The sequence below is a fragment of the Scyliorhinus torazame genome, chromosome 13 (genome assembly GCF_047496885.1).
Source record: "Scyliorhinus torazame isolate Kashiwa2021f chromosome 13, sScyTor2.1, whole genome shotgun sequence".
Lineage (NCBI taxonomy): Eukaryota > Metazoa > Chordata > Chondrichthyes > Carcharhiniformes > Scyliorhinidae > Scyliorhinus > Scyliorhinus torazame.
In genome coordinates this window covers 122,016,641-122,043,330 of record NC_092719.1, presented here as the reverse complement: position 1 = coordinate 122,043,330, position 26,690 = coordinate 122,016,641, and the positions used below count along the sequence as shown (strand labels likewise).

General features: G+C 49.4%; 1 protein-coding gene across 3 annotated transcripts in view; it reads left to right on the top strand.

Annotated features, from left to right (window-relative positions):
- The window catches only part of rad18 (RAD18 E3 ubiquitin protein ligase), a 448,932-nt gene that overhangs the window by 257,579 nt on the left and 164,663 nt on the right, over positions 1 to 26,690 (top strand). For all 3 annotated transcript variants that reach the window (XM_072472125.1, XM_072472124.1, XM_072472123.1), the window contains exon 10: positions 15,107 to 15,226. In XM_072472125.1, coding sequence (XP_072328226.1) covers positions 15,107 to 15,226 — 120 coding nt within the window. The remainder of the gene's footprint in view (positions 1 to 15,106; positions 15,227 to 26,690) is intronic.

The window sequence follows — 26,690 nt, the reverse complement described above, 5'->3', positions numbered from 1 at the left end:
TAGCATGTGGGAGTCATTGCCTAGCATCCCAATTGCACCTTGATGCCTGGACACTGTGCCTGAACACTACGGAAGGCAGCACCACACACACACCAGCCAACATCCGAACACCCAGGGGATGGGATCCAGCTCTGGGGACATGTCCACGGCTGGAGGGTGGGTGAGTGCCATGGGGAGGGAGGGCATGCCTGGGCCAAGGGTTCGGAAGTCAGCCCGCATTGCGGAAGAGAGTGACAGAGGCATCATACTAGATGTGCACAGGGGTGTTTATTGTGTTTTATAATTCTCCTCTCTCCCGATGGTGCTGCCCCCTCCCCGCCCCCCGGGTGCTCTGTGATCCTCGATGTGCTTTACCTTCCTAGCTCCACCATTACGTCTAGGCATGTCTCCAGGATGAACATCAGAGGTGGAGGCAGCCAGCTGCTTACCACGTCTCGTGGCCTTCGATGCCTCTGGCCGTCGTCCTCTGGGGCCAGAGGGCCCCGGCTCAGTTGTTGATGGCACCTGCACAGTCGGGTGCTGGCTGCGAGACGCGACCTCATCAGTGGGGGATCTCGGGGGAGCTGATGGCCACCATACTCCATGGACGGGTCCGGGTTGGCATTTCGCGCCCCCTCCTCCTGGTCGGCGCCCAGAGGGCCCTGGGGTTCACCTTGGGATGGATGGGTGACTGGTTCGAGCCCCAGCTGCCTTGCGGCACCTGGGTCTGTCAGCCCTGTCAGTTCCCCTTGCTCGGCACTATCGTGTCGACGCCCTGAGCGATGCTCCTCAGTGACTGGGACATGCTCTGCAGTGCCTCCGCAATGCCAACCTGTGACTGGGACAAGCTCCACAGCGCCTCAGCCATTCCCATCCGAGAGCAGGACATATCCCACAGAACCTCATCAAGGTCAGCTTGATACTGGGTGACATTCCCCAGCGAGGCAGACATTCTGCCGAGACCCTCAGCCATGGCTGTCATCGACTGCGCCACGCCTTGGGCACCTTCACTAATGGTGCCGACATCGCACACCAGGCTCTCCACTGCAGTCGCTGCCCAGCAGGGTTGGCCTCGGTGCCATGCATTGCCACCGACATCATTGCACTAGTAGCCTCTGGGACCCCTCCGATCGGCTATGACCTGCTGGCATGTTGCTGACATCTCCCTCTGAATGTCCTGGCTGCACCCCAATGTTTCGATCAGCTCCAGGAAAACCTCTTCCATAGGCTCAGCATCAGGCTGCCACGCAGTTGGGTCTTGAGATCCAGCAGGCCTCCGACTGCTGTCTCGCCTGGGGGTGCCTGCCTCCACCTGATGTGCATCAGCAGCAGTGTGATGCTCAATAGATTGTGCCATGGAAGCCTGACCTCTAACATTTCCCACCGAGGTGCGTGTATCTGTGCTAGTGGAGGGTGGGGATGACAGTTATGACGCCTCGATCGTGCCTTCCTCGGAGCTCCCTTCCGAGATGTTCTCCTGGGAGGCTGGAGAGGGTGCCACCCAGGATAGCTGGCGCTGTTGGCTGGAGGACGTGCGGGAGAAAGGACATGTGGTCAGTGGGAGGGACATGTGGTCAGTCAGTAAGGCAATAACAACTCACGTTTGACAGGTCCTTTGGGTGGAGACCTGTGGTTCCTCACCTCTGCAGCATCCGCCAGCCTCCACATTGATCACCACTCTGTCTTCAGCCACCCCAGTCACCTCCGGGGCCCGTTCCTCGAAGGAGGTGAGGATTCATATGTCTGGCACCCCAACGCCTGTCTGGTCCTTCTCCCGACGGTTGTGGGAGATCTTTTCCTGAGGAAACACACAGGGCATTGTTAACCACAAGGTGCTTCACAGTGGTGGGAGAGGTGTCTGAAGGAAGGGTTGGAGGGGGTTGAAGAGGGAGAGGGGGGGTGAATGGAGGGTTGGGGTGGTTGAAGAGAGAGGAGATGTGGAGGGAGGGTTGAGGGAGTTGATGGGAGAGAGAAGGTGGAGGGAGGGTATGGGGGGTTCAAGGGAGAGGGGTGGAGGGAGGGTTGAGGCTTGCATGGAGAGTTGGGGCGATGGATGCTCACGTGGGGCGGAAAAGTCTCATGGGGGAGGGGGGGTGCATTGGTGTCTACTAACTTGTGCTGCCTGGACTTCCGGTTGCGGCTATGCAGAGCTAAGTCGCACGTTCGGCAGCTCCCACTTGGAACGGACTTTTGGGCTCTTTTCAGGGCCCCCAACGGCATTTGTTTGACATTTCCCGGTGTGGGAAGAAGACTGCAACATTCCCCCGACAGTGTATGGCTTGGACCAGGAGCGGGGCGACTAAAAAAGTGGTGGTGAAGCCAAAGAAAGTGCGAGGGAAGAAGAGCAAGGTGGCGGCGGGCGGGGACCAGGCAGCGTGGACGCAGGAGCAGCAGGAGGTTATCCAGCGCTGCTTCAGGGAGCTCAAAGCGGACAAGCTGGAGCCGATGAAAGGCTTCTACTGATAAGCTGCTGGAGACCCAGATGGCCCAGGGGGTGGCGATCCGCGAGGTCCATCAAACGATCTCAGATAACGAGGACAAGATCTTGTGCCTAGCGGTAAAGGTGGAGGCGCACGAGGCGCTCCACAAGAAATTGCAGGAACCGTTCGAGGAGATGGAGAATTGGTCGAGGCAGAAGAATCTGCGGATCCTGGGCCTCCCGGAGGGGCTGGAGGGGTCAGACGTGTGGTCCTATGTGGTCACCATGTTAAATTCGCTGATGGGAGCGGGGTCCTTCCAGGGGTCCTTCCCCTGGAGCTGGAAGGGGCCCATCGAGTGCTGACGAGGAGGCCCAAGGCTAACGAGCCGCCGCGGGCGGTGCTGGTGCGGTTTCATCGGTTCGCTGATCGGGAGTGCGTACTCAGGTGGGCCAAGAAAGAAAGGAGCAGCAGATGGGAGAACGCGGAGGTTCGAATATATCAGGACTGGAGCGCGGAGGTGGCGAAGAAGAGGGCCAGGTACAACCGGGCGAAGGCGGTGCTGCACAGGAAGGGGGTGAAGTTTGGCATGCTGCAGCCGGCACGTCTGTGGGTCACCTAAAAGGACCGGCACCATTATTTTGAGTCCCCGGAGGAGACGTGGGCCTTTGTTCAGGCCGAGAAGCTGGACACAAACTGAGGGTCGGGGATTGTTGTTGTTCTGTTACATTTTGAGAGGGAGTTCTTTGTTCTTGTTTATTTTTGGTTCGGTGTGGGTGGTTAGGGTGGGTTGGGCACTGTTTTGGTTGGGTCTGTCGGGTGGGCTCTTGGAGGGGGGCAAGTAAATGGAGTAGGGGGTGGATGGCCGATAGGGGGGATAGGGCCCCGCGGGGGAGGGTGAGGCCCGAGTCGGGGGTCAGGGGACTGGGCCTGTAAAAGGAGCTGCGCCAGAGGAAGCAGGGCCGAGCAGGTGGAAAGCGTGGGCTTTTTCCCACACTGAAGGCTGGAGGGTGCGGGGAAGCAAGGTTTTTTTTCCCACGCTTGGGATGGAAGGGGGAGGCGGAGAGCCTGCTGGTGGGTAATGGAGGGGGAAGGGAAGTCCCATAATGGGAGGAGTCGAAGGAGAGGCGGGAGCGGCCGGGGTCAGCAGGAGTCAGCTGACTTGAGCAATGCAGCTAGGAGGGGTCCTAGCTGGGGGGGGAGGGGTTGCTGCTGGTATGGTCAAGGGGGAGCTGGAGCGAGTAGAGGGGGTTGGGACATTGGTCTGCCACCGTGGGGAACGGGCCGGGCGTGGGGTGCGGGCGCGTGGCTGGCCGAGGAGGGGTTATGGCTAGTCGCCGGGGGAGGGGGGCGGGTAGCCCCCTGATCCGGCTGATAACCTGGAATGTAAGGGGACTGAACGGGCCGGTTAAGCGGGCCCGGATGTTCGCGCATCTGAAGGGGCTGAAGGCGGATGTGGTCATGCTCCAGGAGACACACCTGAAGGTGGCAGACCAGGTAAGATTGAGGAAGAGATGGGTAGGTCAGGTGTTTCATTCGGGGCAGGATGCCAAAAATCGGGTGGTGGCGATCTTGGTGGGAAAGAGGGTGTCGTTCGAGGCGTTGAGCATTGTGACAGACAATGGCAGCAGGTATGTAATGGTAAGCTGCAAGGGGAGAGGGTGATGCTGGTAAACGTGTACGCCCCGAACTGGGACGATGCGGGTTTTATGCAGCGCATGTTGGGTCAGATCCCGGACTTGGAAGTGAGGGGCCTGATAATGGGGGGGGGGACCTGAACACGGTGTTGGATCCGGCATTGGATCGCTCCAGGTCCAGGACGGGTAGGAGGCCTGCGGTGGCTAAAGTGCTGAGGGGGTTTATGGACCAGATGGGAGGGGTGGACCCTTGGCGATTTGCATTCTTCTTGCACGTTCATAAGGCCTATTCCTGGATCTACTTTTTTGTTATAAGCAGGGTGCTGATAGCGAGAGTAGAGGAAACCGAGTACTCGGCGATAGCCATTTCGGATCACGCCCCGCATTGGGTAGACCTAGAGCTGGGGGAGGAGAGGGACCAGCGGCCATTGTGGCGCTTGGAGGTGCGGCTGTTGGCGGACGAGGAGGTGAGCGAGCGGGTCCGAGGAAGCATAGAGAGATACCTGGAGGCCAATTATAACGGGGAGGTCGGAGTGGGGATGGTCTTGGAAGCGCTGAAGACGGTGGTTAGGGGAGATCTGATCTCCAATAGAGCCCACAAGGAGAGAGCAGAGGGAGAGGCTGGTGGGGGAGATGGTGAGGGTGGACAGGAGGTACGCAGAGGTGCCGGAGGAGGGACTTGAGGGAGAGGCGTAGCCTCCAGGCCGAATTCGACCTGTTGACCACCAGAAAGGCGGAGGAGCAGTGGAGGAAGGCCCAGGGGGCGATTTATGAATCTGTGGAAAAGGCAAGTCGGATGCTGCCGCATCAACTTCGGAAGCGGGACGCAGCTAGGGAGATCGGGGGAGTTAAGGATAGGGGAGGGAGTGGTGCGGAGTGGGGTTGGTATCAATGGGGTCTTCAGGGACTTTTATGAGGAACTGTATCAGTCCGAGCCCCCACTGGAGGAGGGAGGGATGGGCCGCTTTCTGGACGAACTGAGGTTCCCCAAGGTGGAGGAGGGACTGGTGGTGGGATTAGGGGCCCCGATTGGGCTGGAGGAGCTGGCCAAAGGGATAGGGAGCATGAAGGCGGTGAAGGCACCGGGGCCGGATGGTTTTCCGGTCGAATTTTACAAAAAATATGTGGGCATGTTGGGCCCGTTGCTGGTTAGTGATGTGTTGGGTGTTCTGGATCCGTGGATCACATACAGGCCACCAACACTTAAAATAGTGCAACACTATGTTATTAAGTTATAAACTGTTGAACATACTTTCACCGTGGGTTAACACGATGTTAGATTAAACTAAAGACCTATGCCTGTCCGAACCAGTCTATGCACTCAGCACATGGTGAAGATCTGTGCTGTAAGCTGTAAGCTCTGTCCTTGTAGGAGGCTGCATCTCGAATGAGCGGGAACTCTGATGCCCCCTGTCTTTATAGTGCGTGTGCTCTAACTGGTGATTGGCTGCGGTGTTGAGTGTGTTGATTGGTCCCGCTGTGTGTCCATCAGTGTGTGTGTATCTGCACCATGATATACTGGTATATATCATGACAGTTAGGACCTTCAGTGAGGCAAGGGAGGGGGGGGCTTTGCCCCCGACGATGCCCCGGGCACTGATCTCCTTGATCCTGAAGCGGGACAAGGATCCCCGCAGTGTGGGTCTTACAGGCCGATTTCGTTGTTAAATGTAGATGCCAAGGTGCTGGCTAAGGTCTTAGCCACGAGAATTGAGGATTGGGTGCCGCAGGTCATTCACGAAGACCAGACTGGGTTCGTGAAGGGGAGGCAGTTGAACGTGAATGTGCGGAGGCTCCTGAACATTATTATGATGCCGGCGAGGGAGGTGGAAGCGGAGATAGTGGTGGGGATGGGTACTGAGAAGGCCTTCGATGGGGTAGAGTGGGGGTACTTGTGGGAGGTGATGAAGAGATTCGGGTTTGGGGAGGGATTCGTCAAGTGGGGTTAGGCTGTTGTACGAGGTCCCGATGGCGAGTGTGGCCACGAACAAGAGGAGGTCTGAGTACTTTTGGTTGCATTGAGGGACGAGGTAGGGTTGTCCCCTGTCCCCCCTGCTCTTCGCATTGGCGATTGAACCCCTGGCTATGGCACTGAGGGAGTCGAGGAACTGGAGGGGGCTGGTGCCGGGTGGGGAGGAGCATAGGGTGTCGCTCTATACGGACGACTTGCTGCTGTATGAGGCGGACCCGGTGGGGGGAATGCCGGAGGTAATGAGGATCCTCAGGGAGTTCGGGGATTTCTCAGGGTACAAGCTCAACATGGGGAAGAGCGAGTTGTTCGTGGTTTACCCAGGGAACCAGGAGAGGGAGATTGGCGAGCTCCCACTAAAAAGGGCGGAGAGGAGCTTCAGGTATTTGGGGGTCCATTTGGCCAGGAGCTGGGGGGCCCTGCATAGACTTAATTTCACGAGGCTGGTGGAGCAAATGGAGGAGGAGTTTAAGAGGTGGGACGCGTTGCCGCTGTCCCTGGCGGGTAGGGTGCAGTCAGTCAAGATGACGGTGCTCCCGAGATTTTTGTTCCTGTTCCAGTGCATCCCCATTCTTATTCCGAAGGCCTTCTTAAGGCGGGTCAACAGGAGTATAACGGGGTTTGTGTGGGCGCGAGGGACTCCGAGGGTGAGCAAGGTGTTCCTGGAGTGGGGTAGGGATGGGGGGGGGCTGGCGCTGTCCAACCTCTGTGGATACTACTGGGCCGCCAATGCGGCGATGGTGCGCAAATGGGTGATGGAGGGGGAGGGGGCAGCATGGAAGAGGCTGGAGACAGCGTCTTGTGTGGGTACGAGTCTGGAGGCGCTGGTAACGTGCCGCTCCCTCCAATGAGGTATACCACGAGCCCGGTGGTGGCGGCACAATGGTCAGCAGCAGCAGCAACGGGGGGGGTTCTATTTTATTTTTGTTTGTCTATACTGGGGGATCTGAGGGGGTGTATATATTTGCTATGTTTGCCAAGTGTTTTGGCGGGTGTTAATTTATTATATATGTATCGGGGGGAGGGGGGCACTGGGTTGTTTTGTTTTGTATTTAATTCTATTGGGTTCCTTCTACATTTTGTTGTTGATATTTTGTGAAAACTTCAATACAAATTATTTTATAACTTGTGCTGCCTGGTGTAGCCGTTGACCTTTTTCCACCACTGGAGGCCAGTCCTCCCGGTCACTCCCGGCACTCATAGCCGCCGCCACCATGTCCCAGGCAGCACCGGCTGCCCTGGTACTGACTGTCCCCTCGGGGGAACAGGAGATCCCTCCTGGCCCAGGACCCTGGTCAAATCTGCATGCTCGAATCTTGGGGCCGGTGTCCTGGGCGTCATTGTTCCGAGCTGGCCGGGGTTGGCTGAGTAAATGCTGCTCGACCTTGTTCGCGGACGGCTGCCAAGCCTTCATTTGCGGCGAGAGGTCTGTGGGGCCTTGTTAAGTGGACCAATTAACCTTAAATAGTGTTGTCGGCCGAGCGTCGGGACGCTCACGACTGTTCCCGCTCGCTGCAACACTTTCAAATCTTTATGGAGAATCCCGCCCCCTGTGCTCTCTGCCCTCTCTGGATCCCCTTCAAATTCTTCGCCACTTTGAGGGTGATCGACAGTGGTTCAATTGCGAGGACGAATAGAAGCGGGGACAGCGGGCACCCCTACCTTGTGCCACTGAATTGTTTTGAGCTGGTGGTGTTAGTCCGCACGCTCGCTGTGGGAGCGCTGTACAGGGGTTTCCTCCAGGTGGTGAACCCTGCTCTGAACCCAAACCGCTACAGTCGAAGACCTTTTCTGCATCCAGTGAGATGTTCACCTCGGATCTCTTCCCGGATGGGGTCATTATCTTGCTCAACAGGCACTTGATGTTCAATGTTAGCTGTCTACCGTTAACAAAACCTATCTGGTCTTCTCCGACCACCTCTGGCAAGCAGTTTCCAATCGTTTGGCTAAGATCTTGACCAATATTGTTGAGTGGCTCGGAGGTGTACAGTCCCCAGTAGAAGAACTCGATGACCTTTTTAGACTTGGTTACTAGTCTGCCATTGATGTCCCTGATCTGAGCTATTTCCCTCGTTGCTGCCTGCTTTCTGAGCTGCTGAAGGTCCTTTGTATCTGGCGGAGACAACAGGTCAAAGGCCATTTGTAGCTTTTTCCTCTCCTCCAGAAGCTCTACTGTCGGGGCCTCGGAGTATCGCCAGTCTATTCCAGTATGGAATCGACCAATGGTTGCCTAGCCGCCCTCGCCTGCCTGTCTCTGCGTGCTTTCTAAGCAACTATCTCACCACTCATTACGGCCTTAGCGCTCCCCAGATCATGGAAAGTGAGACCTCTCCATTCTGGTTGTTGGTAATGTACCCGTCTGTGGCCTGTGATATTTTCTCACAAAATGCCTTATCGGTAAGGAGAGCCATGTCCAACCTTCATGGGGGACGCTGGGGGCGGCCCGTCTCCAACCTCGCATCCATATAATGTGGAGCATGGTCCACAGTCCCCACCTGCTCCATAAATGCGCTTCGTTCTTTCACCATATTTGATGTCTTCCCCGATTTGGGATTCGATCTGTCCGTCCGTGGGTCCTGTACGCAGTCGGGTATTTATGTCGGGGATTTCCGTCATGGTGTTTTTTATAAACTCCTTGTTGTCCCAGATGAGAGCATACACGTTAACCAGTACCACTGGTGCCCCTTCCAGGACACCACAGAACATGACGTCCGTCCGTAGCTGTCCTCTTGTTAAGTAGTATGGCTACCGCCCTAGCTCTCGTCCCATAGCAAAAATGGTATGTCTGTCCCGCTCAGCCCTTTCTTACATGTAGTCGGACCTTGTCCCTCATGTGTCTCTTGGGGGAAGGCTATGTTAGCTTTCATACTTTTCAGGCAGGTGAAGACCTTTTCACTGGGCCATTAAGTCCCTCGATGCTCCAGGTAACTATTCTGATTGGGGATTTTTGTACGCCCCATCCCCGCATTCATGCGGGATCATCCATACTTGCCTGGTGGATGCACCCCTGTGCTCCGGAGTTTCCCTTTTTGTCCAGCGGCCATCCAACATGGCCACCAACTATGTACGCCATGTGGGTGGGCCCCTACTCTCCAGGATTTCCCTTTGTTTGGGAACCCTTCAAAGTGTCTGCTTGCGGTACCATTTTGTTCCATGTTGCCACGTGGGGCATGTAGTAGCCACCTAGAGCCCCCCCCCCCCCCCACGATTGTCCCTATGTTTCCCCTGTGATTCTGTTTCCCCCCATGTCTTCTCTCCCCTCCCCCCAAATGCTTTTATTGTCCCCCTCCCATTTATCCCCTAGCTATCCCTCCGTGTAGGTGTGCCACACCACCACCCCCCAACTTTGCCAGATGCTCTCTCCATTGCAGGAGATACGCCACGTGCCCCCGTACCCCCTGCTGCTCACTTTCTTTTAATGTGGTGGCCCATCTCCCGGGGTCAGTTACGAGCCTACCCTTCACCCACTATATGGTTTCCCCTCTTTTTATCCACCTCACCCTCTTCTGTGCTCCGCTGCCCTCGCCCCTTCCTGTGTTTTGGCTCCCGGATTCAGAGCGAAGTGTCTCAAATCATTTCAGTCCCTTCGGGTGATCTTTTCAGCGCTGTCTTTGCTGCTGTTTTCCCAGCCGTTTTGGGCGAATTTGTCTGCGTCTGCACGGTTCATGAAAAAGTGCTCCCTGTCCTGACATGTGACCCAAAGTTTGGCCGGTACAGCATCCCAAACTTCACTTTGCTCTTGTACAGCGCCACCTTTGCTCTGTTGAATTCAGCTCAGCGCTTGGTCTGCCCCAATGTCTTGATATATCCTGATCTGGAGTCTTCCCAGTTGCAGGTCTCTGTTTGTCTTGCCCAGCGCAGGATTCCTTCCTGTACTGGTGCATTTTGCCGATTTTTGCCCTCTGCTACATTCCAGTCTTGGGTTTCAGCTGGAGCGACTGATGGGCTCTGTCTATTTCTGCTGGATTCAGGAAGCTGTCCCTTCTCACCAGGTTTACCGACATTTGGGCCACACAGTCCGTAGGGTCACTGCCTTCGGTTCCCTCCGGCAGGCCCACTATCCTTAAGTTCTCGCGCCGTGTCCGGTTCTCTTGATCCTGTATTCTCCCCTTTAGACTTCCCTGCATTGCCACTAACCACGCTATCTCCATCTCCAGGACGGCGATTTGGTCGCTCTGATCCGTTCAGGCTTTCTCCAATTCCTTGGTGGTGTTCTGTTCTCCCAGGCCTCCATCAGTTATCTCTCTGCCTTGTCCAGGGCCACCTGCATGGGGTGGCCAGTGCCTTTGTGACCACCACCCTGACTGCTTGAATGTCGGTCTTGAATTTTACCTTGAGCTCCTTTAGCTCTCCAGTGAGGAACTTCCTCCATCCATCCTCCAGTGAGGGAGATCCCCATGTGCGGCTGGACCTTCATTCTGGTCTGGCCAGCACTTCGTCGCCTCATGCGTCTACCGTCTCGACCGCTTGTTTCTCCGCAGCCCCAGGAGCTCCTGTTGCTTGGCATCGTCTCTTGTGCTGTTGTTAGATAGGGTGAGGGGATACTTTTTTCCCTGTTTTCGCAGGCCATTTTGAGTTCTTAGGAAGAGAGCCACCTTTTGTGCGTCCTCTCAGCACATCCCAGTCACCGAAAGTCTCAGAACCTCCTTCCTAACAGCACTGTGGGAATACCTGCATCAAATGTACTGCAGTGGACCAAGAAAGTGGGTCATCACCACCTTCTCCAGGGCAATTAGAAGTCGGGAATAAATGCTGGCCTCAATGACCACTTTGAGGAAACCTTTATTCATTCCTTACGATATAAATGTAATGATGCAAATCCCTCGGAAAAATCTGGAACTTATAATTCTTTGGGTTGCTTCTGATGGAAGCATGTATGGTTAGGTGGAACCTTTTGGAAATAGTAAGTAGTTGTGAGTGCTGAAGAGGGAAGCAGAGCTGCAGTCAGTTGCTGTCAAAAGTAAACACTCAAACTATTCAAAAGGAAACGTTTGATCCATCAACTTCGCTCAACTGTTTGGTCAACTCTTGCCTCTGGTCATCAAATCCCATTCCAGGAACGTATTTAGGCTAATAATTCAGTCCAGCACACTGATTGTGGTGCACTGTAAGCGATGCCATCTTTCAGATGAAGTGCGCAACCAAATTTCTATCTGCTCTCTCAGCTAGAAGTAACCGATCCCATTTCTAATATTTGAAGAAGAACAGGAGAATTTTGCCATAGACATACAAACATATTGAACATAGAACATACAGTGCAGAAGGAGGCCATTCGGCCCATCGAGTCTGCACCAACCCACTAAGCCCTCAATTCCACCCTATCCCCGTAACCCAATAACCCCTCCTAACCTTTCCGGAGCACCCGGAGGAAACCCACGCAGACAAGGGGAGAATGTGCAAACTCAGCACAGACAGTGACCCAGCGGGGAATCGAACCTGGGACCCTGTCGCTGTGAAGCCACAGTGCTATCCACTTGTGCTACCGTGCTGCCCTAAAACAAACCATTGCTGCGATGGGTGGGAATCGACCCGAAGTCTACTGCTTGGGAAGCCGATACACTCACCACTATACCAATACACACATATATGAACTATACTTTGATTCCTATTTGGTTATATTTCATTCTCTTGTCGTTCCTTTGCATCTTTCTCAATCCTTAAAATTGATTAAGGGCGTAGACTATTGGTCTCTCAGTTATCAAGGTGCTAGAGGCACATTGGCCATATACTTCCTGCCATCTACAGAGTTCTTTGAGTTGAAGGGTGAGGAGAGAAATCAAACCATTGAGACCTGCTGTTAAATACTCTGTTCCAGCGAAATCTGGCCAATGGTTTCTCTTGTGCTCTGAAGTAAAGACGGTTTTTATTTTATGAAAGTGGTCAATTAGACTGAACTTTTGAGACTGTGGATAAGTGGAGCATTGATTGGCACAGTAAAGATCGACCAGGAAAATTACAGTATTTATATGAAGAGTAATTTTACTGTTTCTTGAAGTGTGGAAAGGAGACAACTACAATTTGAAAATATGAATAAAAGACTCCCAGGGATTTGATTTGACCTTTTTTTTAAAAAGCTGGTGACTTTTGCGGAAAATGATCAATATTTTTCAAGGAGTCCAGTGGGGCATCCATACCTAGACCACATTTTCTAACCAGTGCCTGTCCACTTTTAGAAACAAAATGCAATTTTAGACAATTTGTTTTTTTTTTAATTAAGTGGCAATTTAGCGTGTTCAATCCACCTACCTCGCACATCTTTGGTTGTGGAGGTGAAACCCACGCAAACATGGGATTTTAGACAATTTGATCATCTTTTTCACCTGCGTGTAAAACTTTCCTTTTGTCTACCCTATTTCCAAATAAGGCATGCAGAAATCATTGATAATCTTCCCATCACCAGCGCAGGAAACTTACTTTTCAAGTTTAAACTTCTCCGATATAGGGATTCGGGAGGACTCGAGAATAACCTCAATGAGTGACAAGAAGCTGCAATCTGATGGGTGTCCTGCTGTGGCACAGTGCTCTTTTAAAGCACTCCACTTTGGATAAGTGATCATCAATGCAAAAGCTCTGCAGCTGTAACTCCTGGAGGCAGCATTCTGCGTCAGCCCTGAGATGGCAGATTGAGCCACCTACACACTCACTTCACTTTAAATAATGAAAATGAAATGAAATGAAATGAAAAAAGCTTAGTAGGCAAGTAGGCTTCAAATGAAGTTACTGTGAAAAGCCCCTAGTCGCCACATTCCGGCGCCTGTTCGGGGAGGCTGGTACGGAAATAATACAACTTCAAGGCAAGAACGCAAAGAAACCAACTTTGTTTTTTAAGTAGAAAATAGTATTTGGCTAGTGGTAGTTGACTAAAGACAATACGATGCAAGAATCTTTTATTGTGAATAGGTCTTAATGGTTATAAGGGAGAACAACTTGACTGTCTTGAGATTTTTCTTCAGTCTTAAACTTTCAGTCTTCCAAAGCAGATAAAATGTTACGTTGAAGGGAAAGGTATAAAGGCAAGCAATTTGTAATAAACAGTGAATAAGCTCACCTGTTCCACCGCAAATGATGGTCCCAGCCCGAATGTCTGATATTTAACATTCTTCTACGTGGTGGCTGAATAACTTTGAAACATTCAATATTCAGCCTACTTCTGTGAATTCAAAATAGCTTGATGTGATTAGCCAAAATAGATGATTAGAATTTTGGAAAAAAGGGCCACTTAATAGTAGACTACTTTTTTTGTTTTTGGAGATGCAGACTGATGGATTAGTAATTGGTTGGATTGGATATATTCTTGTTTTTGCACATAAGACAGCAATTTTCCACATTGTTGAGTAGAACCCAGTGTTGTAAATGGACTAGAATGACATTGCTAGAGGCACGGCCAGTTCTGGAGCATGGGTCTTCAGCACTACAGCCGGGTTGCAGGGCCCAAAGCCTTTGCTGTATCTAGTGTCCTCAGCCATTTTTTGATATCACACAGAGTGAATCAAATCGGCTAAAGGCTGTCTTCTGTGATGGTTGGGACCTTGAGAGGAGGCTGTGATCGATAATCCACTTGACCCTTCTGGTCAAAGATGGGTGTAAATGCTTCAGCCTTGTCTTTTGCATTCACTTGCTGGGCTCTGCCATCATTGGGAATGGGGATGTTTATGGAGCCTCCTCCTCCCATTAATTGTTGCGTAAAACAAATTCTCCCCCGCCTTTCCTCCCAAGGTTTTTGTCAAGTATCATAGATCAGTGTTCTCTGGTTACTGACCTTCCCACCAGTGGAAATATTTTCCCTGGCTGAAGATACAGGACACACAAAAAAAAAGAAGATACAGGACACTTTGAAGAGGATCCTGAGGAGCTACAAATACTGTGACTGTTTTGTCTTTGTCTTGGGCGCTGAAGTTGCTGAGAACAATGTACCTTCACTTCGAGGACCTCAGTTGACAGTTTGTGTAACGTTGACGGAAGCTTCCCATTGTGCTGTAGCTAATTTTTGGGCTCTGAATGGAGTGGGTGTTGGAGAGAGATCCATGAGCTCTTTTTATGGTGCATGAGGCAATTGCTCATGGCACCTGCCTCTAATGTATGGGATTTGAGCATTGTTCCTGCTCTTGGAGGGTTCAATGCCATAATATCTCATTCTGAAGAAAGAGAAATTAGGCAAATGCTTTAAACTCTAGTCTCCATAGCAAAAGTAGAAGGCTCTTGTTGCAATTATATATGTTTGTTCACCAATTTATAGTAATAAATCCCTTTTCCTCATATTTTTGAGGTTTTGATTCTCCCACCTTCAAATGGCTTTTGATACTGGGGTGGAGAGAGTATGTCCCAATCAATGAATCCCCCATCAATGAATGCCTCTGATACCGTCCTGTGACAACAAGCAGGGCCAGAGATGGAGCAGGGATGCAGAGAAATGGGGAAGATTGAATAGACTCGTAAGTCTGGTGCACAAGTGTTACAATGCAGATGTAAAGATTTTTAGGAAAAGATTGTGGTTGTGGTTGGTGGGACAGATCTGATGCATTTGAACTGTGCACCCTGAGTCGTCTTGTGTCAGGTAGGATGGAATTTCCCCTTAATGCCCTCATACTTCAGTTCCTGTGCCCTCATATGGGTAGAAATGGACTTGAGAGGGTGGATTATGGTTGTAAAGCATGCTGCTAATGATCAGGTTGAATGGAACCCGGGGTAGGTATCCGAATGATGAGGTATAATTGGACATAGCCTTTAAATCTGTCCAGAGGTTCCGAGCCCTCTAAAGCGAGCAAAACCCTTCCAATTCTGGTACCTAATTGAAAATCTAAGGGACGAATGAGAAAGATCAATAGGATCACGGTTTTCTCGGGTCAATTATAGAACATAGATATGTGGCAAGATTGTTGTAAAAGGGAAAAGGGAAACATTTTTGTACTGTTTTGTTTGGCCGAAAATTTTTTTTGAATAAAATATATTTCAAAAAGAAAAAAAAAAAATTATGTGGCAAGATCCTGCCATTCACTGCCGCCATTTATAGACTCATTGTAACATTCCCAAAATGGGGTGTCAGGATCATTCTCTTAATTACAGTGAAAATATTTAGTAAAAGTCTTTTGCATGTTACATTGCAGGTCTAAAACATCAAAAGGAGTTTCAACAGCTGGTGGCTGAGGTGAGAAACGGATGGAAAACAACGGGGAAGAACATGAAGAGCGACAAAGACACTGAAGGACAGTGCCTAACCATCAAAGGTTAGGGATAATAATTTTCAATTTTTCTTAACAAAGTTTCATTTCATCTTGCAAATCTGAGCCCAGCGTTAGTTGGTCTTTCACAAACCAAATCTAATCAGCACAATTCCAGACACACATACTCTAGTTTCCAGTAGAGTGACAGTATAATTGGTTTTGTTGTCTTTAAGTTTTGGTGTTCATTGCTTACAATATTGCTTGTTGAAGCTATATTTTTTGTCAGAATCAGTATAAAATCAAACTTAAAACAGTTTGTCATTGACATGATAATATTGAACTTATTTCATGTGTAAAGCTGTATATCAGTGAAATATTTGTAGTGGAGGTTTCCCGAAGCTAAAACAAGTTGTCCAAATGAAAAGCAGCTCCCGAAGGCTGCTCGGAAGAATCCAATGACAAGTACAACTGCAAAGCAGACAGACCAAACTGTAAGGTAACGTCGCCATTGTCGCTGATTTCCCCCTTTGAGGGGGAAAGCTGACTTGTGGTGATTTAATCTGAGGATCACCACACCTCAAACGAGGGGCAAGGTTGAGAGGGGCTTCATGATTAACCACAGCCAGTGTGGGAATTGAACCTTTCTGGCCTTTCTCTGTATCACGAACTAGCTGTCTAGCCAAGTGAGCTAAACCGGCCCCCAACTCCCAATAGCACTACTCTTCCCTACCAAGCAGGAGTTGGCCATTATTACAACCCAGGACCAGCCCCCCAACAGTAGCTAGGATACTGGACAGAAACTCAATATTTTATTTTAATTTTGTACGACTGAGGGAAGGATACCTCACTCCACTCGTAATTTCACAGAAAATAGGGATATGGTATATTAAAACAAACTTTATTACTTTTTTTGGAAAATATTTAACATTTTAAATAAATAGCAACAAAGTAAAACAACAAAAAAAACCGACCATCCCCATCCTCCAACACCCCAGTAACTCAAAACAAATGCCCCCCATCCCCACCCCCCTCTTCCCCCACCCCCCCCTTAACAGCTGACAGTAACCAACTCTTTGAAGTTATATGTGGAACCCTTCACTCGCCCCCCTCAAAATGAATTTAACCTTCTCCAAGTACAGGAACTCCATTAAGTCCCCCAGTCATACTGAGGCACAGGGCGGAGAGAAGCTTACCTCCACCCCAACAGGACCAACCTGCGAGCAATCAGCGCGGCGAAGGCTAGAACATCTGCCTCCGCTTCTGTCTGCAGCTATGGCAAGTCCAGCACCCCAAATATGCCCCCAGAAACTGATCTCCAAATCCACATGCAGGATCGCCGCCATGGTGCTGAAAAACGGCCTCCAGAACTTCTCCAGCTTTGGGCAGGACCAGATCATATGCACACAATTGGCTGGACCACTCCCACACAGTTCACCAATGTCCTCAAACAACCGGCTCATCCTCAACTTCGCCACCTTTAGCTGTAACAACCCCAGTCTCGCACACAAGGTTGAGGCATTGACCCTCCGCAACACCTCACAACCCCTCTTCCAGCATCATCACCAACTCCTCCTGCTTGGCCTTAATCCCCTCCAATGGCACCATATCCTCCCAAAATCCTCCCTCAATTTCCATCATCGACATCACCCCCTCCCAACAACAAGAAGGGCGATGCCACTTGAAATGTCGGGCAAACATTCTTCGCGAAACCCCGCACCTGCATATACCTCCGGAATCCCCCCCCCCACCCCGCGGAATCCCAAACTTCTTTGTTAACTCCTCCAAGCTTGCGAGCCGCCCTTTTAGAAATAAGTCTTTCATTTACATCATCCCTCGCTCCTTCCAACCCCCAAACCTAGCATCAGCCTTGTCGGCTTGAACGCACGATTCCCTTGGATCGGCATCAGCTCCAATCCTGCCCTGAACCTAAAAAGTTCTGCCTAAATTGTCTCCTTTTCTTCAGCACGGCCACCATCACTGGATCCCCGAACATTTCCCTGGAGCAAACGGGAGAGGTGCTGTTACCAGCGCCCGCAACCCCGACCCCATGCAAGAGGCTGCCTCCATCCTCACTCATGTAGCCTCCAGCTCCCTGCTCCTTCTCCACGTTCACCGCCCAATAATAATACAACCGGTTTGGAAGGGCCAGACCCCCTGATTGCCGCCCTCACTGAAGCGCCGGTTTCCGAATCCTCGCTACCTTTTTTTCGTTCATATAACGTGGGCGTCACGGGCTAAACCACCATTTATTGCCCATTCTTAATTGCTCTTGAGGGGGCAGTTAAGATTCAACCACATTGCTGTGGATCTGGAGTCACATGTAGGCCAGACCAGGTAAGGATGGCAGATTTCCTCCTCTAAAGGACATTAATGAACAAGATGGGTTTTACGGGAATCAACTGTTTCATGGTCATCATTAGAATTTTAATTGCAGATTTTTAATTCCAGATTTTTATTGAATTCAAATTTCACCATCTGCAGTGGCAGGACTCGAATCTGGGTCCCCAGACCATTACTCTGGGTCTCTGGTTTACTGGAGCTTTGACAAAGAGTGATCTGGACTCGAAACATTAGCTCTTTTATCTCCCTACAGATGGTGCCAGACCTGCTGAGATTTTCCAGCATTTTCTCTTTGGTCTCTGCTTTACTAGTCCAGTGACAATACCACTCTGCCACTGCCTCCCCTTACCTGCACAGACAAACCACAAAATCAACCGTTCCACCCCCACAAACGATGCTTTCAGCAAAAGGACTGGTAGGCACTGAAATGAAAATAAAAACCGTGGCAAGATATTCTTTACCGCCTGCACCCAGCCTGCCAATGACAGGAAAAGGTTGTCCTATTCCAACAAATCCACCTTGACCCTACCCACCAGGCTCGTGAAATTCAATTTACAAAGCCGGGCCAGTCTCGAACTACCTGCAACCCCAAGTATCTAAAGTGGGTAGTTGCCACCCGAAACGGCATCCCCCCCCAAGCCAGCTCCTGCCCTCAGAGAAGACACCAAAAATCCCTCTTTTCCAGATTCAGTTTATAACCTGAAACAGCCCCGAATCTCCTGAGCAGCCCATTACACCCCCCACCGTGAAACACGGTTTAGAGATACACAACAATAAATTATAGGCATACAAAGATACCCTATGCTCCACACACCCCTCACTTTCCCCTTCCACTTATCCAAGCACCTCAGTGCAATGGCCCTGAACTCTATTGCCAGCGCAAACAGGAGGGGGGACATGGGGCGCCCTGCCTCGTCCCCTATGTAACTGAAAATATCCCAAATTCATCTCATTCATGCATATACTCGCCTTGAGTTCCCTATATAACAATGTAACCCATGTCACAAATTGAGGCCCAATCCCAAACCTCTCCAGCGCCACAAACAAGTAGTTCGACTTTACACGGTCAAATGCCTTCTCTGTGCCCAGAGCCACCACTACCTCCAGCTCCCTCCCTTCTGACAGGGAGAGTACCACATTTAACAAACCCGCACGTTCAAAGACAGCTGTCTATTCTGGACAAAACCCGGTCTGATCCTCCCCATCACCTCCTGAAGGCACTCTTCTAACCTAAGCGGCAATACCTTGGCAAGAATCTTGGCATCCACATTTAGCAGAGATATTGGCATATACGATCCACACTCCACTGGGTCCTTAACCTTTTTTAGCAACAGCAAAATGGATGCCTGTACCATTGTCTCCAGGAGTTCCCCCCCCTAGCCATGCCATCCTCAAAATCTCTGCAAACAGTTGAGCCCACCTATCCAAAAACCTTTTCTAAAACTCCACCAGGAACCCATCCGGCCCCGGTGCCTTGCCTGTTTGCATCTTCCCTATCGCTGCCTCAACCTCCTCACTCCGCACCGGTTCTTCTAACCCTGTCTCTCCTACTCAAGGACACTCCAAGCCGCCCCCTCTCCCCCACCCAAGAAATCCCTCATATCCACCTCGTCAACTGGGGGCTTTGACCTGTCCAACTTTTTATTAAACTCCTCAAATGCCTTGTTCACATGCTCCAGTGCCACCACCAGCTCCCCTGCCTCGTCCCAGACCCGAACAATCTTTTGTGCGAAGTTTGCAGGCGGAGCTGGCCCGCCAACAAGGACTGGCCTTCTCCCCACATTTATATACTACCCCTTCAATCCCCACAACTGCCATACCACTTTCCCTGTAGTCAGAAGGTCAAACCGTGCCTGCAATTCCTTTTTACTCACCAGAGGTTCCGGTGTGGGATCCTCTGCATTCCTCCCATCCACTGCCAAGATTTCCTCTACCAGCCGCCGCCGCTCCTCTCTTGCCTCCCTATCCACATAAGCCTTAAATGAGATGATCTCACCCCTTACCACCGCCTTTCGCACCTCCCAAACCACCAACAGCGAGACTTTCCCATTCCTATTGAACCCCACATAGTCATCAATCATCTTACCCATCTTTACACAAAAATTCAGATCCGCCAGCAGCCTCACATCCAACCTCCAAGCTGGCCTCTATGCAGAGCCCCTTCCCCAAGACCATGTCCACCAAATGGGGAGCATGATCCGATAGAACAATCACCGAATCCTCCGTCTTTCTCACCCCCGACAACAATGACTTCCCCATAATAAAGAAGTTGATCCTTAGGAACACCAGTTATACACCAGTTACCTACGCCTAGTCACCGTCAACCAGCTGACACTGCCCCCCCCCCTCCCTCCCAGAAACCCCCCAGCCACTTCCTCGCGAAACGACTTGCCCCTCCATCCTCTCCATCCCTCCACCATTCACACCTCTTAGGCCCATTGAAACTTGCCCACACAGCTCGGACGGCCGCGGCCCCTCCCCAACCTCGCTCCTGTTCATTAGCCAACTTGCTGGCGAGGTTGTCCCTGAGCCCCCTCCCCCATATGCCCAATACCGAAAAAACAACAAACGCCCTCCTACACCCAGTCCTTCCAAACAACCCAACATAATAGACCCGCAAACAAATGGAAACAAACCCCAACTTGTTATCCAACGTCACAAAATCATCCCCTCCCAGCCACAGTACGAGAGAAAACAAAATCCAAACTCAGTTTAGTCCCAATCCTCAGCCCTCAGCCGTCTCAAAGTAATAGTCCTTGGAGTTATGTGTGCCTCTCAACTTTGTCGGGTAGACCACCCCAAACCTCACCGTACTCTGGTACGACGCTGTCTTTGCCCTGTTGAAGCTCCACCGTGAGGTCTTGGTCTATACAAATACAAACTGTCTTCCCACCTCTCCTCTCGATTCTGCTTTGCCCATCTCAGCACCTTCTGCTTCACCTGGTAGCTATGAAAGCATACTATCACAGCTCTTGGTTCATTCGTCTTTGACTTTGGCCGGAATGACCGGTGAGCCCTGTCCAGCTCAAAGAGGGTGGTGTCCTCCTCCTCCCCCAACAACGTGGCGAACATCTCCGCAAAGTACTCCATCAGCCTCCGGCTGCTCAGGCAGTCCCACAATCCGCAGATTCTGCTGACGTGACTCTCCAGGTCCTCCACTCTGGCTCTCAGCTCTTTGTTGCTCTCCTCCACCCTCCGCAGCTCCTCTGCCATCGTGGCGAACTGGTCGCTGTGTCGCGACAATGTCTCCTCCACCACCCTCAACATGCTCCCGCACCCCCATCAATGTCTTTCCTTTATCAGGGCCAGAGTATCATTCAACAACTGGTTGAGTGTTCCTATCATCTCCTTCCCATGGCCCTCATAATGCTTGGCGAACTGCTGCTCAAATTCCATCACCATCACCTCAGCCAGCTTATCCACCGCATTGGGCGCACCTCACCTGGCAAGCTTGCTCCCGCCATCTTTCCGCACCGAACTTGAGCCCTCAGGTGGACTATCGCCCGCTCCTTCTTTTCATCCCATATTCTTTTGTTGGGCGTTCGACATCCTTTAGTTACCACAACATTTCTGGATTCAATTATGTAAAATTTCCCCCAAATCTGTGTGAAAGGGGCCAAAAAACGAAAGCTCTAGCAGGAGCCACCCAATAGACGACCTCCACCTACATGTCACCACTGGAAGTTCAACAAACCTTATCACTAACACTGTAGTAAAATATCTTTTGCATCACTCAAGAAAATAGCTTACAATTACCCCATACACAATGCTAATCAATACAGTGACACAGTGACCCTTAACTGCTATCTTTATTTCTACTCAAACAACAGAACCACCTCAGATCTCAATCCACTTTTAAATACAGTTAGTACACCCAGGTATACTTTCTTAAGGGATGTTCTGTGCTATAGACCTGAATCCTGTCGGAACAATGCAGGATCTCTAGTTAAAGTCTTCAGAAACTGTATTCAAAATTAGACTTCCAGAACCAAGTGCAAACTCCTGCCTGTCGCAACTCACTGTGCAAACTGCCTATCCTGTTCGCAAGCAAATCAGCTTCTGGTCTGTCCCCAGTCAAACCTTTAACTGAACTGCAGTGAGAGCAGATGCTTGACTTCTGCTCACATCCCAATCTAAAACTCAATTGCTTTTCTGCAAAATGCCTGGTACTCTAGCTCCTCCCTTTAATTACATCATACCAAGCTGAATCACGGTATCTCCAATTAAGTCATGGAAAAATATCCAATTAAGTCATGGAAAACACCAAGCTGTACAAATATAGCCACTTTTTACTTCCAAATTTGTGTTCTTTCCGGTGAATGTATCCTGAGTTATTTAATAGGGAAAACAGATCGATTGTGCAGACAATTTTGAGTCGAATCAAGGCTGTCATTATTAACATAATAACACAAACATATATTGGCAAAATAGAAATCTTACTGATGTATATTTGTGTGTGTTTAGTAAGATAACACAAAGTGCACACAGCAACATCAGGATCTATATATGCTGCTCATAGACCTAACTAAAGCTTTTGGTAGCGAGTTGACCCGGTTTATGACACTTCATTCCCAAGATAGGATGGCCGAACCAGTTTATCAAAATCCTGTGCCTAATGCTTAATCGCATGGTTGGATGCATTTCTGCCTGTGTTGAGATAAGAACATAAGAACTCGGAGCAGGAGTAGGCTCCCTGGCCCCTCGAGCCTGCTCCGCCATTCAATGAGATCATGGCTGATCTTTTGCGGACTCAGCTCCACTATCCGGCCCGAACACCATAACCCTTAATCCCTTTATTCTTCAAAAAACTATCTATCTTTATCTTAAAAACATTTTATGAAGGAGCCTCAACTGCTTCACTGGGCAAGGAATTCCATAGATTCACAACCCTTTGGGTGAAGAAGTTCCTCCTAAGCTCAGTTCTAAATCTACTTCCCCTTATTTTGAGGCTATGCCCCCTAGTTCTGCTTTCACCCGCCTGTGGAAACAACCTGCTCGCATCTATGCTATCTATTCCCTTCATAATTTTATATGTTTATAAGATCCCCCTGCATCCTTCTAAATTCCAGTGAGTACAATCCCAGTTTACTCAACCTCTCCTCGTAATCCAACCCCCTCAACTCTGGGATTAACCTAGTGAATCTCCTCTGCACACCCTCCAGCGCCAGTACGTCCTTTCTCACGTAAGGAGACCAAAACTGAACACAATACTCCAGCTGTGGCCTCACTAGCACCTTATACAATTGCAGCATAACCTCCCTAGTCTTAAACTCCATCCCTCTAGCAATGAAGGACAAAACTCCATTTGCCTTCTTAATCAGCTGTTGCACCTGTAAACCAACTCTTTGCGACTCATGCACTAGCACACCCAGGTCTCTGCACAGCAGCATGTTTTAATATTTTATCATTTAAATAATCCCTTTTGCTGTTATTCCTACCAAAATGGATAACCTCACATTTGTCAACATTGTATTCCATCTGCCAGACCATAGCCCATTAATTTAACCTATCCAAGTCCCTCTGCAGACTTCCGGTATCCTCTGCACCTTTTGCTTTACCACTCATCTTAGTGTCGTCTGCAAACCTGGACACATGCACTTGGTCCCCAACTCCAAATCATCTATGTAAATTGTGAACAATTGTGAGCCAAACACTGATCCCTGAGGGATACCATTAGCTACTGATTGCCAACCAGAGAAATACCCATTAATCCCCACTCTTTGCTTTCTATTAATTAACCAATCCTCTATCCATGCTACTACTTTCCCCTTAATGCCATGCATCTTTATCTTATGCAGTAACCTTTTGTGTGGCACCTTGTCAAAGACTTTCTGGAAATCCAGATATACCACATCCATTGGCTCCCCGTTATCTACCGCACTGTTAATGTCCTCAAAAAATTCCACTTAATTAGTTAGGCACGACCTGCCCTTTATGAACCCATGCTGCGTCTGCCCAATGGGACAATTTCCAATTAGATGCCTCGCTATTTATTCCTTGCTGATAGATTCCAGCATCTTCCCTACTACCGAAGTTAAGCTACCTGGCCTATAATTACCCACTTTCTGCCTACCCCCTTTTTTAAACACGTTTGCTAATTTCCAATCCGCCAGGGCCACCCCAGAGTCTAGTGAATTTTGGTAAATTATCACTAGTGCATTTGCAATTTCCCTAGCCATCTCTTTTAGCACTCTGGGATGCATTCCATCAGGGCCAGGAGACTTGTCTACCTTTAGCCCCATTAGCTTGCCCATCACTACCGCCTTAGTGATAACAATCATCTCAAAGTCCTCACCTGTCATTGCCTCATTTCCATCAGTCACTGGCATGTTATTTGTGCCTTCCACTGTGAAGACTGGCCCAAAAAACCTGTTCAGTTCCTCAGCCATTTCCTCTTCTCCCATTATTAAAACTCCCTTCTCATCCTCTAAAGGACCAATATTTACCTTTGCCACTCTTTTTTGTTTTATATATTTGTAGAAGCTTTTACTATCTGTTTATATATTCTGAGCAAGTTTATTCTCATAATCTATTTTACTCTTCTTTATAGCTTTTTTAGTAGCTGTCTGTTGCCCCCTAAAGATTTCCCAGTCCTCTAGTCTCCCACTAATCTTTGCCACTTTGTATGCTTTTTCCTTCAATTTGATACTCTCCCTTATTTCCTTAGATATCCACGGTCGATATTCCCTCTTTTTACCGTCCTTCCTTTTTGTTGGTATGAACCTTTGCTGAGCACTGTGAAAAATCGCTTGGAAGGTTCTCCACTGTTCCTCAACTGTTTCACCACAAAGTCTTTGCTCCCAGTCTACCTTATCTTCTCTCATCCCATTGTAATCTCCTTTGTTTAAGCACAAAACACTAGTGTTTGATTTTATCTTCTCACCCTCCATCTGTATTTTAAATTCCACCATATTGTGATCGCTCCTTCCGAGAGGATCCCTAACTATGAGATCATTAATCAATCCTGTCTCATTACACAGGACCAGATCTAGGTCCGCTCGTTCCCTCATAGGTTTCATTACATACTGATCTAGGAAATTATCGCGGATACATTCTATAAATTCCTCCCCAAGGCTGCCTTGACCGACCTGGTAAACCAATCGACATGTAGATTAAAATCCCCCATGATAACTGCTGTACCATTTCTACATGCATCCGTTATTTCTTTGTTTATTGCCTGCCCCACCATAATGTTACTATTTGGTGGCCTATTGACTACTCCTATCAGTGACTTTTTCGCCTTACTATTCGTGATTTCCACCCAAATCGATTCAACCTTATCCTCATACCACCGATGTCATCCCTTACTATTGCCCGGATGTCATCCTTAAATAACAAAGCTACACTACCTCCCTTACCATCCACCCTGTCCTTCCGTACAGCTTGATACCCTTAGATATTTAACTCCCAGTCGTGACCATCCTTTAACCATGTTTCAGTAATGGCCACTAAATCATAGTCATTCACGATGATTTGCGCCATCAACTCATTTATCTTATTCTGAATACGACGAGCATTCAGGTAAAGTACACTTATGTTGCCTTTTATACCTCTGGTTTGAATCTTAGCACCTTGATCAGTAACCTCTCGTAAGTTATTTTTCCTCTTAACTTTTCTCCTAATTTTCTGAATCGTTGAACCCATATCTTCATGTAACCACCTGCTGTGTCGCTTTCAATTGATGTTTTTACTTCCCGTTTTATTCCTTTTAGTATTACTGGGCCTATTCACTGAGCTCCCCTCAGTCACTGTACCTTGTACTGCCTCCTTTTTGATTTTTGACTGTGGCGTCTCTGCCTTACACTTTCCCCCTTACTGCCTTTTGTTTCTGTCCCTGTTTTACTACCTTCCGATTTCATGCATCGGTCCCATCCCCCTGCCTCATTAGTTTAAACACTCGCCAACCGCTCTAGCGCTAGGACATCAGTTCCAGTCCCCCAGAACCGGTCCCAATGCCCCAGGAATCTGAAACCCTCCCCCTGATACCATCCATTCAGCCACGTATTCATCCTATATATCCTGTCATTTCTACTCTGACTAGCACGTGGCACCGGTAGTAATCCTGAGATCACTACATTCGAGGTCCGATTTCTTAACTTCCTTCCTAGCTCCCTGTATTCTGCTCTTAGGACCTCATCCCTTTTTTTTTAACCTATGTCGTTTGTACCGATGTGTACCACGACCACTGGCTGTTCACCCTCCCCTCCAGAATGTCCTGTACCCCCTCTGAGACATCCATGACCCTTGCACCAGGGAGGCAACATACCATCCTGGAGTCTCGTTTGCTGCCCAGAAATGCCTGTCTATTCCCCTTACAATTGAATCCCCTATAACTATTGCACTGTCACACTTATCAACTTATGTCCCCCTGTAGCAGAACCAACCGTGGTGCCACGAGTTTGGCTGTTGCTGTTTTCCCCTGAGAAGCCATTCCCCTCAACAGTATCCAAAACGGTATATTTGTTCTGCAGGGGAATGGTCACAGGAGATTCCTGCAGTACCGGCCTCGCTCTCTTGCTCTGTCTGGTGGTCACCCATTCCCTTCCTGCCTGCGGAGTCTGAGCCTGCAGTGTGACCACCTCTCTATACGTGCTATCTACAATGCTCTCCGACTCGCGGATGATCCAGTGACTCCAGCCGCCGCTCCAGCTCGGAAACTCGAGCTTCCAGGAGCTGTAACTGGAGACACTTCCTGCACACATGCTGACCCTGGGGACTGGAACTGTCCCTAGCCTGCTACATGGAGCAAGAGGAGCAGACCACACCTTGGAGCTGTCATGCCATGAATTATTCCTTTAAACTAAACCTTTGAAATTAAACTTTAGAAATTTGTTTTTGTGTCAGATTAAATCCAATCCCCGTGTACTATTTAATGAGATTTTTTTTAAAAAACTGAATATTTATCCCTCTTGATCTGACAACAAATTAAAAAGTTATTTAACTGAACTTAGTTATTTAAATCAAATTAAAAATATTAATTTAAATCAACCCAAAATAGTTATTTAAGTCAAATTTAAAAAATAGTAATTCAAATCAACTTAGCAATGGTAATCTAACTCAAATCTAAACTAGTATTTCATAGAATTATCATAGAATTTACAGTGCAGAAGGAGGCCATTTGGCCCATCAAGTCTGCACCAGCTCTTGGAAAGAGCACCCTACTCAAGGTCAACACCGCCACCCTATC